General features: G+C 36.5%; 1 protein-coding gene across 3 annotated transcripts in view; it reads left to right on the forward strand.

The window, feature by feature from the left end:
- Positions 1 to 12,186, forward strand: part of GALNTL6 (polypeptide N-acetylgalactosaminyltransferase like 6) — a 434,479-nt gene that overhangs the window by 151,251 nt on the left and 271,042 nt on the right. For all 3 annotated transcript variants that reach the window (XM_005483801.4, XM_074541294.1, XM_074541295.1), the window contains exon 2: positions 7,714 to 7,822. In XM_005483801.4, the coding sequence (XP_005483858.2) occupies positions 7,714 to 7,822 (109 nt within the window). The remainder of the gene's footprint in view (positions 1 to 7,713; positions 7,823 to 12,186) is intronic.

A 12,186-nucleotide genomic window follows, 5' to 3' on the forward strand; every position in this document is an offset into this window, starting at 1 on the left:
TTTGTTTTGTTTTGGTTTTTTTAAGGAGACGAAGGCTGTTTGCATAAAAGAACATAGTTAAAATTTTCTGTATCTATTTGCCATACAATTAAACACCTCAGAAATGTAGCATATAATAAACTCTTTCGGGAATCACTTGAAGCCATTGTTTGTATTGTTCATCAGAATGGTCTGAAAGATCTTTTTTGGTTCTAAACCAACAAATACTGGCAAAAATCCTGCTGAGTTTCTTCAAACCCCTTTCAGGTCTTTTTATGTTAAAAATAATTTCTGGAAAAGGTAGTTATTAAAAAAAATGCAGCCTTAACATGATTTCAAGTATGATGTTTAAACTTCCTGAAAATGAGTAGGCAAGTATGGATGCAGGCTCTTTTGCAAGCCGACCCTGTTGTGCTTCAAAAAGTCTTCAGTTGAAAAGGAAGACCTGGAGAAAGCAGTACATGGTCAGCATGGGCAGTATGTATTCATTTAGGTCCATCATAAGTGCTCATGTTACTTGAGTCTGGTTTCTTTTCCTTGAATTGGGAATTTCACAAGTGAAAATAAAACAAGAAAATACAGGTTTAGGTGTTTTAGTTATTGAGCAAATCTATCAGCAGCTTAGGTCAGCAGGTAGAAAGAGATGGGAGTTGCATGGTCTGTGGAATATTTTTTTTATTGTTATTATTATTTTATTTTCTTATCCTTTGAGTCTAGACTCTACCTCCTGTCCTACAGTCAGCTCAAATTGTGACATTTGGAAAGCCAGGGTTCGCTGCCAGACTTTGTGGGTCACCTTTGGCAATTCATGATGCTTCATATTCAACAGATACGGAGTACAACTCTTCTGGAGTTCCATGCTAGTGTTTTAACTTAATCTTTTTTGCTGCAGTTTTGTGACCTGAAATATATAACCATAGTTGCAGCAATAACAGCTTTTTTATACCTGTCTATAAAAGTCTCTGTAATGAAATGCCTGGGGAGCTTGGCATTTTCTAAATAACATTATTAACAGCTTTGATTTGGAATTGATGGCATGATGCTACTGGGTTGTCCATGATAGTCTAGAATCTACAAGCACAAAAAGTGTGATATAAGTGTCTTGAAAATAAAATAACCTCGAGTCATTCAGATGTCACAGACTAAATCAAGTGCTGCCCTTTTTTTGGTGTGCTGGGCTAATTATTTCTACTAATGTAAATGTCAGTGCAATGAACACTTATTTGCTGTGGCATAGCAAATAAGTGGCACAGGAAATCTGAGCATATGAAGAAATTCATCATGTCCTGAAGTCTCTATTATATGGCTTCAAGCCAAGGATATGAAAAGCAGTTCAGATTCACATTTTTTTAAGTGTTTTAAAAGTACATAAAAATGGAGTAAAAATAAAAGGCAGTAATTATGCAACAATGTATTTTGATTTTTTCGTTCTTTTTGAAATATTCTAGATTTAGAGAGTTTACCACCTTTTCTTGATAGCAGATTGTAGTTCTCTACATTTTACTGGCCGACCTTGGCTTCATCATCGGTGCCTTTCTGATGGGCATTATTTTTGTCAGGAGTGGCTGCCCAGCAGAGGAGCAGGACCAAGGGGAGCTGTCTGTGGATGGCATTGGGACCTGTGCAGGGCAGCTGCTGCCCACCCCAAAGCGTGCCCCTGCAGCTGCTGCAGCCACCGCTCCCCACCTAGAGGGACAGAATCCCAGAGGAGGACCCAGACAGGAAACATGTAACCTGGAGCTGCAAAACCGTCAGCTGGTATTGCTAGGCCGTGCAAAAATAATGCCTGCTCCTGCTATGTTTAGGGAATATTCATGGTGGATTCAAATTGCTACAGTAATACTTTCATTTTATGGTGATGGGAGCTTCACAGGCACTTAGGGCTGTGTTGTACCTCTTCCCTGTGTGTGGTACCTATACACAGATGTCCGTTCAGATATGGGGCCTTTTTTGTTTTTTAGTCTAACATTGAAGAGATACAGGAAAGAAGAGCCACACAGGCAGTGTTCAGAGCTTAAACATAAAAAGGTGTGGAGATGAGATAGTGTGATATTTAGGGTTTACACCTTTTCCATTGATCACTTGCCTTACATCAGCACATTATTAGGAGAAATAATATTTTTGTTTTCATCATTAGCATCCTCACCCATTCACTGCACTGGAATGGATTTTGCTTGAGTGCTTGACTTCAGATTTGGCTGCCATAGTGCTAAGATTTCACTTTGATGATGTGATAAAATGTACCATAATCAGGAAAAGGGGAAATCTTTCAAAATAAATTTTCCTCATTACTCTTCCAACTGCTGGGGACAAAGCTTCATGAGAATGTCTCTCTTAATATACTTTTGATAATACCAGAAGAGAAGTTTGGTAGATGAACATATTGTCATTTTGCACTGATGTATAATGAACATATGGTCTTACACCCAGTGACGCCATTCAATAAAAAGTTTTGCTTAATTTTATTTTGATGAAGGAAGGATTTAAATTGCTCAGTGAGTTCTGGTTTTTGTTATTGTCTTTTTTTGATCAGAGTAGTTGATCAAAGAAAGTTCTACTGTGTTAGAACCGTACAAAACAAGTAGTGAATTATGTGTTTTACAACACTGTTTACAAACACTATACATAAGCTCTTATTCCAAGAACAAAGAGGAATCAAACAGTGGTTATTTTTATGCTTCTCCGGAAATGTCCCCAAAGGTGTCTAAGTACTTCTTCACCGCCTTAATTTCCCGTGTGTATCTTTTCCTGAGTGTGAAGAAGTGCCTATGTCTAAATAAGATTATTTCTTAAAATTCATTAAACAATTGGAAGTGGTTATGCTGATCGTTATATGATGTTTTGTTAGTGCAGTATTCAATTATATGATGGTGTTTAGTAAAATATCCCTAGAGCTAGTGAGCAAATCTTCGGGCTCAAAGTAAATCTGTAATTTCTGTAATATCTTTTTTTTTTTTTAAAGGTGCAGCATTTCCATTGATATATCCTCTTCCCTTGCCTGAGTCCCCTCTAATTGTCTGCCTCCACAGAGTGAAATTAAAAATAAAAGAATTATTCAAAGAAGGCACTTGTTTCTTATGTCAAGCTTTCAAATGTCAAAGTAGAGAAGCTTTTTTTCCCTCTCTGAGGGATCTAATAGTATGTGAGTGAGTTTTTGGTAATAGCTCTATTTTTTGTGCTTATCATATTCTCTGTAATTGAACCAGATGTTAAGTCTTCTCTGGAGGAGAAGAGTCTTCTCAGTTTATGTAGTACCGTATCAGTCTTGCATCCCAAAAGATTTGAGGTTAATGTGAAAATGAAATAGTAAGGCAGATGCTGTATGTAATGTTCCTGTAGGTGGGTAATCTCTTTTGGACTGAAACACTTAAAAACGTGTAACTCAGAGGCACATACTACATGTAACAAATGGTTGGATGATAAATTGTTGTAGGATTTTTTTGACAGTCAGTCAAAATCCAGCACTTTGTATGCAATGGGATGTTTGCTGTTGTAGTAGTTCTGCAATGATGAAAATGGTTCATGAGGTCAAGGCTAAGGGCTGTGGGGACAGACTGCACTATTTGTGGGTGATGTACAGAAATGTTTTGGAGGGGAAAACCCTGAGTATGTTTCAGCTGCTTAGCTGAGCTGGTTTCTTACCCATATGTATTGATAAGTCAGTAAAGAATATGTGTAAGCTTTACTTTTGTGTTAGGATGAGGTACTGGGGAGAAGTGGGGCAGGTGTGCCTGAGTCTTCTCTTTTCTTATATCTTGGTTTCCACCAGAAAGAAGCCTGACTTCATGTGTAGGAAGGAACCATAATGTTCTGAAGTCATGCTTTCCATTTCTAAGGCCCTTACGTATACCAAAAGACTACTAGTGCTCTTACAGGCACACGTAGAACTAACACCTCACATTATCCATGAAGTGTTGCTGCCATTTAATTACATAAAACCCCAGGATATGTAAATAGCAAATGTGTATTTCCAGAATACCATGTCTCCTATGATGTATGGTTCAGTAATTTGCCTACACAGAGATAATAGTCCTTCATAAATTCCTTGATAATTTTTTTCTTTCATGGATTGGAACCCAACCTGATTTGGTTATTTGTTTAAACACCTGAACACGTTTTTGTGCTGAATTCGTTATGCATTTTATAATTTTGATCTGTTTATACATTATTCGTAAAATGAAGAACTTGTTTTGTTGCCTTCTTTAGCATTTGTACCAATGTGTTGTGGTTAATTTTATTTCACTTGAGTCGATCAGTTTGTGGTTAAATATGTGTTGAACAGAAATTCAGAATCCAGATTTTTTGACACACTCCATCTTTTGTTGTCATATTCACCAGCTCAGAACTTGTCGTTTTCAGATGGGATGTAGAGTTGTATGGGTTTTCTTGTATGCATTTTTTCAAGTAGCAACACTTGGTGGTTGTTATTATCCAGCCATTAAACCAGAGAGTCAGCCTGTGTATAACTAAACCAGACTTGCTTCTAGTTTGATGCAAAACACTTTAAATTGTCAAGGCAGCAAAATGGATGGAGAACTGAGGAAGAAAAAGTATGTAGGGAGAAGACAAATGCTAGAGCTATTTTTCCTTTTTTTTTTTTTTTTTTCTTCTTCCATAGCTAGAAATTCTTTAGAAGTGGGAGCTCTTCCAGTCATTATCATTTGGGTAGAAGAGGCGTGCAAGCATACTTAGAGTTCTACAATGGAGCCTTTTAGCAGTTTTAAAAAATTCCAGAAACTGTGTTTTAAGGTCTTTCAAAATGTGATTTGTTTACCCTTAGGTAGAAGCGAAATGCTCAAGTTCTTTTGTATCCTGTTAAACAATATAGCAACTTGGAAAAAAAGGGAAAAAACATCCTTCAGTTGCAGACAAGGGAGATGTTTAGTTGAGGGACCGAAGGCAGTTCAGAATTTTTCAGAGCTAAAGAACTTAGCTTCTTGCCAAAACTCTTGCTCTTCCCAGAGAGTTTGTCTGTGCAGCTTAGCATCCCTTCCTGAGCCCTGTTTCATGCTCACTGCACAGGTGAAACTACTGTGGACAGAGTGAATTTTGTGAAGTCCAGTCCCTGTAGGGGTCACAGCACTCAGATTGAGGCGGTGCTGTCTGAATGCTGGTTTTACCAAGTGACACACAAGGGCATTCTGTTGACTTCCCCCTACACTGAAAGGATGTTAGAGCTGAAAATTTGCTATGGTACAATGTGAGGGAGTTAAGGGATTTATTAAAAAGAAATCCCAGCAATCCAAACAATACTCTCAAGTAGTTAAACCAGAACTTCTAATGGCACCAATACAGTGGTTTGTTTCCTGTTTCCTCTTAGGGCAATATTACCATTCCAAAATATGAGCCACAGCAAAACTTCTATTAGTTTTTGTCTATCATATGATATTCGGATTTATACTTATCCTTTTGCTAGATTAATTTTAGTGGATATATTTATTTAACTATATTATGCTTGCAAGAGTCTCCTGGTACATTAGACTTGTAAATGCTATCAGGTAAAGTAGTTACGTGTAATTAATATTTTTAAAGAGTAATGGCATCAAAATGCAAATAGATAACAGGAAACCAGCTGTAAACTCTATCCTCAGCTTTCTTTCAGTGTCCTGCAAACTTGCCATTTAAATAACTACTTTCAGGTAAAGAAGCTAGCACAGGAATAAAAGGTCACAAAAGTAAACTTTATCCTGCTTTTGATAGTTGAAATTGTTGTTCATTTTTGGTTCCAAGTGATTCACACCAGCTGTGCCCATACTGAGAAGGGTACAAGTTTAATGGAAGTGAATCTGTCTGGGTCTGACTTTAATGAACCAGTTACTGTTTCAGAGTAGATTATTTTTGAAATTTGTGATTAAGAATCATGATTAATGCTGTTGCAGCCTGTGTTCTACCTTATGCTTCTGACTTTAGAACCCAAGAAATTTCATATTGCTATTAGAACATTAGCCTTGTTTGAACTCAAAAATTATTGTCATTAATGATTTCATTTTAATAACAAGAAAGGTTAGATTTTTTGATAACCTGACATGTTCTTATCAGGGTGTAATAAGTTTTTCAGTTCTTTTATGTGTGAACCTCTGACTTTTATCATATTTAAATATGTCCACAGTAGTTTCTTGGAATATGTCTGCAGAAGTGATAATAGAAGAATAAACAAACCAGATTGCAGTTTGGCATTATGTAATATAAGTTACCTTTAATACTAAAACTTAAACATGTAGGCCATACTAGCCAAGTGTGATGGATTTTCCTCAGTATTTCAGGGGTTTGTTGGAGAGCACTGAGCTCATGGCACTTTGCCCTGAATATCCAGCATTCTCAGCTGACCCAAAGCAGATATTTTCAGCATAAATCTTTGTCAGCCAGGACTTCTAGCATCCTTTGCTTGAAGGTAACCAGTCATGCCTGGCATTCCTAACTTCTTACTTACGAATCCAAAAGCCTTTGAAATCCAGTTTAAGGATCGCTCAGCAACCAGATCTGCATCATATAGCTTGGCAAATATTTGTCTGTCCTAGAAAAAAGAAACCCTAGCTGAGCACGCTGGGACAATCTCACTTGGAGTCAGAGAGTGCTGCCCAGTTCTGTGCAGCCAGTGGTGTAAAATCAGTAAGAGAGTACGGGTGAGTCCAGTGTTTATTTGGTTTAGACTTCACAGATGAAAGGCAACGCTTCAGTGTTAGACAGGCATGAGATTTTTGTAGGGCTTTCAGTGTTTCCTAGTAGAAGGCTGATCGCATCTTGTGTCCCTAGAACTGCTGTTCAAGTGTGTTTTCTCATAACTTTGAGAACATTTCTAGCATGCATTTCATACATGCCTTTTTGTTCTGGACAACTTACTGATTTAAACCTGTAATTAGCAGAGCTAGAGTTTTCATGTTATTCTTATTAGCAACGAATCTACATTTCATGTACTTGTAATTGTACTTTTTGATTCTTCATTTTCATAAAAATACTGTTTTTTAGCAAAAATAATCAAGAGAGCTCTAGGAACTCCAGGGAGAGCTCTAGGAAGACAATCTTGCTTAGAAGCTAAAAGCAGTTTTTATCTTTACCCAAGAATTAGGAGTTTGGAAAGGAGAAGTCAGCTTACCAACTACCCATTGTATGGGACTTGCTTTTCTAGGTATTCTGTGGGATTGTGTTTTGGGGTATTTTTCCCCTTACTGCTTATTGTGAAGATCTACAGGATTTGAAGCTGCTTTGAGAATTTCTTTGCTCTAGGCCTTTGATGCAGTCCTTCGATCTTGTGTGAATAACAATAACTTTGTAGCAGCCATTTAAAAAAAAAAAACCTAGCAAAAGTAAAAGGAGAACATTGCAAAGTGCAGAGTAACTACAACTCCAATCTTGTACAAGTGATACTTTAAAGAAAAAAATCCAAGTCCTTCATGTGTTGGAGGATAAGACATTTTTGAAACCTGTTCAGTTTGAGTGGTCTGTTTAATCTCCATGAGCTTCTTGCCAAGCAGTCATATTGGAACACTGCTGAAAAGAGAAATGTTAAGCTCCAGACGTTTGATATACTTCCAATAATTTTTTGACAAGAGCTAAATTTGCTGTGTGTTCTCACAGTATTTAGAAAAATAACTTCATTTATCACAGTAAAGTTTCAGTATTTGCATTGAATAAACTGAGTATGGCTACTGCCATATTATGAGGGTTCCTCTGTAATAACGTGAACCACTTATGTATGTATATATTTATTTGTTTGTTTATTTACTCTTTTCACAGACACTTCCTTTGGGGCTGGGAGATGGACAGCTCTTTACCTGGACTGATGGCTTGAAAAGGAAGGACTGGCATGATTATGAAAGCATTCAAAAAGATGCTATGCGTTCAGGTATACATGAGTTCAGAACAAATTGAAGTGGCTTGTTTACTCATTATTTCTCTCACTGTTTGTTCTTTGAGTCCTAGAGGAGGCATTCCTAACAGCTTTTTTTTGATTGCAGCACTGTCACAAGGTCATCATGTTCTGAATTAAGAGGTCAGACCAAGCACAAATAGCTTATCTCTGAAGGTAGCCAAGTGACAATGTGTTCCCTGCTAGTAACCATATAATGATTGTACAGCCAGCAAAAATGTTATCAACAAATTATTTTCCCTGTTGAAGTCAGTTTTCAGACTTTGACCAGAGTGTTGGTTTGCAAAAGGACATGTTACAAATAAAGCCAAATCATCCTTAAGTCGATGAACAAAACCCGAGTTGAATACCTGTAGCTGCCAAGAACCTTTGACACTTCTACCAGTCGATCCTTTAGTCTTGTTAAGCAACTTCATCTCATTCTGACAGTCTACAATTATTTGAAAATGGGAGAAAATTGTGTTTGCAAATAGACTGAAGGACACTTTGTTACAGTGAGTAACGTAATTTTAATGTACCTTCACGTGCTGTATCCCATGCGTGCAGAGAGTATGGTTTGTGCTCCTCTTTCTGTCATCAGAGCATGTTCAGATTTGAACTCTTCTTTTACAACATAATATACAACTATTCAACATAAGATGAATTAAATTAGAAGGAAGGAAGAGAAACAGCAGTTGAATTACGCCTTAATCAGTGTTTGAAAGTCATTCTTTTACAAAGGCCAATCTACTATTGTAAAAGAAATTATGCTGTCTTGATCCCACTGTCTTGAGACAGCCAAAACCTCCCCCAAAATATCTCTATAACTGAATGTCGTTGACAGATTCATAAGACTTGGTAAGTACTTAATTTTACAGAAGCCTGAGCTAGTAAAATATTGCAAGTGTATGTTAATTTTTTAAGCTATTTTTCTCTTTCACTTTTGAATCTTGATCACTAACTAAAGAAATTATCCTTTCCTCCCACATGTGTTTAGGAGGTAAAAAAGGTAGGGAGGAGAAGCAAATTATTCTTGGCAATTTGGTAGTTGTCAGATCAGTACTTGCTGTGTTCCAAATTGCTACATGTGAAATGGCAAATATGTAAGAGAGAATGTACAAAGTAAAAGCAGCATGTATGGGGAAACTTGCATATATGTAGGGAATATCATTGCTGGTTGGAATGGACATGCATGGATGCTTTGGCAATGTGCTTTAATTTCTAAATATGTAATGTGGACCCCATATGTTTTGGACAATAACAGTAATACTTATGATTGTCTGATGGCTAGCTTAAGGTGTTGCCAGTGTAATGCAAGCCATTGCATGGTGTTGGCTGAGAAACTAAAAAAACGTTATGTAGCTTTGTAATTCCCAGTCCTAAACCTAACATGACTGTAGTAGCATGTGAATATTAAGATATTCTGACTTATTTACATTTTTTTATTTTACCATTTGTTGAGTTTGATATTTGAGAGCTATCTTTTAAATAATTTATATTTGTCATAATTATTCAATAGATTGAAATACCTTTTAATGCTCTTTTCTTTGAAAATCACAATATGGTAATAGAAATGCAAAGCTAGAGCATCTCAGTGCACTCTTTTGGGACATACTATGTAATTTTTCTTCCTAATGACATTAGCTGAAATTATTAGATGAAACAGTTACTATTAATTAATTAAATAGTTTTAAGTATTAAGTAAATAGTTTTAAGTTTAAGTATTAAGTAAATAGTTAACTATTAGTTAAAAATCTATCTGAAGATATGATGTGAAAGGGCTTCTCAGGACATTTCAGGAAAGGCAGTCAATGCTTGTTGTACAGAAAAGAAGAAAGGAGTGAAGTATTTTTTTAATTCAGTCTAGCTGTTTATCTGTAAAGTTTACGATTTCCGAAGCACTGAGAATGTGAATTTCATAATTTCTATTTATGGAGAGGTACTAATTTCTTCATGACTGCTACTGTTTCATGGACAAATATTTTGATCCCTCCCCATTCCACAATTAAAACCCATGTTTCTGAATTTGATCTTCCCTCTTGACGTCAGGAGTAAACCCTTTTGCAAGACGTGCAGAAGAAAAAGGAATTATTTCTGTTTATTTTAAGTGTTTGTTAGTTCACATTTTGTTAGCATGGTGGTACTAATTGGGAAGGTACTTGAGGGGAAAGATGGAGAGGAAGGCTGTACACATAGCAAGAACTTAATTTAAAAGCACTTTTGGAAGTCTTTGTAAAGACTTACAAACCAGTTCTAACAATATTAGTTGGTTAATCTTGGTAGAAAAATTCAAGATGACAGGGAAATGCTGTTGTGTTGCAGAAGGACTAATTGTTACACTCTTGGTGGGACAGGGAAGTTACCTATTTAGTTGCCAGTTATCCAAGCCCTGATTTATGCAATGTCGAAAATTCCTTTCCTATATAATGACTCAAATATATTTCTTATAATCTTATCAGTACAGAATAGATGTAATGAAATGAAAATTAAGTTGTTCCGTCAACCCAATCACTTCCATTCTTCTCTGAATATTACTCTGTCATTAGCTCAAAACCAGAGACTGAAATATAGCAAAAGAAAAGCAAAAGTTAACCTTAAAAAAAAGAGTAATTCTTGAAACAGTTGTGATAGATACTTCAGAATGAAGGAAAAGAAAGAAGTTTAATTGCTTCCATTTTCTAAAGTGAGCCATTAAGTCAGTCAGGTATTACAATGGAGTGGGAGGGAACAAAATAAGCTAATCAGAGAAACTGACTTTATTGGAGTTTATAAGTCATGCTAGCTTTTTGACAAGAAATCAGAATTTAAAATAAGACCTAAGACCTGTTTCTATTAATTTCTTTTCCTGTGGGAATACGACTGATGACATGCCTTGATGAATAATATGCTTAATTTGCATTAAAAATATGAGAACTGTAAACAAATGCAAATCCTACATCAGTCAGTTTTTGTTTTGGTGAGTAATAAACAATGTCTTCTGTATATCGGAAGAATGGTCTTGCTTTGGGTTAGAGTGGTGCATGAGCGCAGCCTGTGTAGCAATGACCCAGGTAGCTCCTGGGGTGTGTGTTAGCCCAGCTACAGCAGTGCCTGCTGGATCAGGGCACTGGGAATCTACTGTGTCTCTACAGAGGGCAAAGATCCTGCGTGCTGAGCTTTGCCATGAATCTGTTACTGTAGTTGACATTTCTTTGTTTTATCAGGGACTTCCCTACTTCAGTTGTATAGGGAGGACTCTAGGGACATTGCCACCAAGATATCATTTCAGGGTCATGGAAGCTGCTGTGTCTGATAGGTCTGGTTTTCCGTGGTTTCTGTGCAGAACTAGGGGTCTGAGATCCCTCAGTGCTCCCATGAGGGATGAGAGTCACAGGAGAGAGACATGAAAGCCTAAGGTATTCAGAAGCATCCATGAGAAGACATGATGTTAGTTTCACTTCTATCTTTATGTCCTGGGTAGTGAGAATGAAAGTCCTCAAGAATCAGTCTATGTCATGGTTCCTCCATTTCTGAAAGTTATTTCATCTGTTTCGCTCAAGAAATTCTCATCTTTATCATCAATTATGAGTAGTAGCAGTAATGATGAATTGCAGCTCTTCTCAGGCAAGAGGAGGGATTCATATGTGTGATTCCTGGGCTTTTAAAGAAGTGCAGATTGAATGTTTATGTTCAAATATGGTGCTGTTTCTGATCATGACAATTTGTTTCTAACTACTCGTGATAATTTTTCCAATGTAAGGTGCTACAAAAGAGTAACAGATTAAAGAGCAAAAGGGAAAAAAAATAGGGTTTTATTCCTGAAAGCATGCAATCAATTCTATCAGTGATATTAATAGCTGATAAGATGTACTTAGACTATAAACTGCAAGTGAGTTTTGTTTTCAGTTTTTATTCTTTAAATACAGTCTTTGATTTTTTCCTTTATAATGCTTTGGAGGTATTTTTGTCTGATTGCATGTGTATACTGAAATGATTACATTCTATGAGGTGGACTGAAAATTTAGTGTAATAAACTAATTTCTGAGGGAATGTAATATATAAGAAGCTATGTTAATATAAATAAAAACCTTTTTCGTCAAAAGGAATGCGCTAAGGAATAGAGTAAGTGGCTGTCAATATTTTTATGTTTGACTGTTGAGCCATTTTGGCTTGTCTGCTTATAAGATCTCGAAGGAAAAAACCTTTTAGAAAGTACTCTCGTCTATTTAGAAAGCTCGTGTCTATTCCACCAGTTACTGAGCCATTTGCAGTCTTTGTTCCTCCTATTTGTACATTTGAATAGCATGTGGAAGCTTTGTGGGGAGGGAAGGAATGAAGGTTGTAATTCTTTCCTGTATTCAGTATTGTCTTTACCTTTCTGC

Source organism: Zonotrichia albicollis, chromosome 5, assembly GCF_047830755.1.
Source record: "Zonotrichia albicollis isolate bZonAlb1 chromosome 5, bZonAlb1.hap1, whole genome shotgun sequence".
Taxonomy (NCBI): Eukaryota; Metazoa; Chordata; class Aves; order Passeriformes; family Passerellidae; genus Zonotrichia; species Zonotrichia albicollis.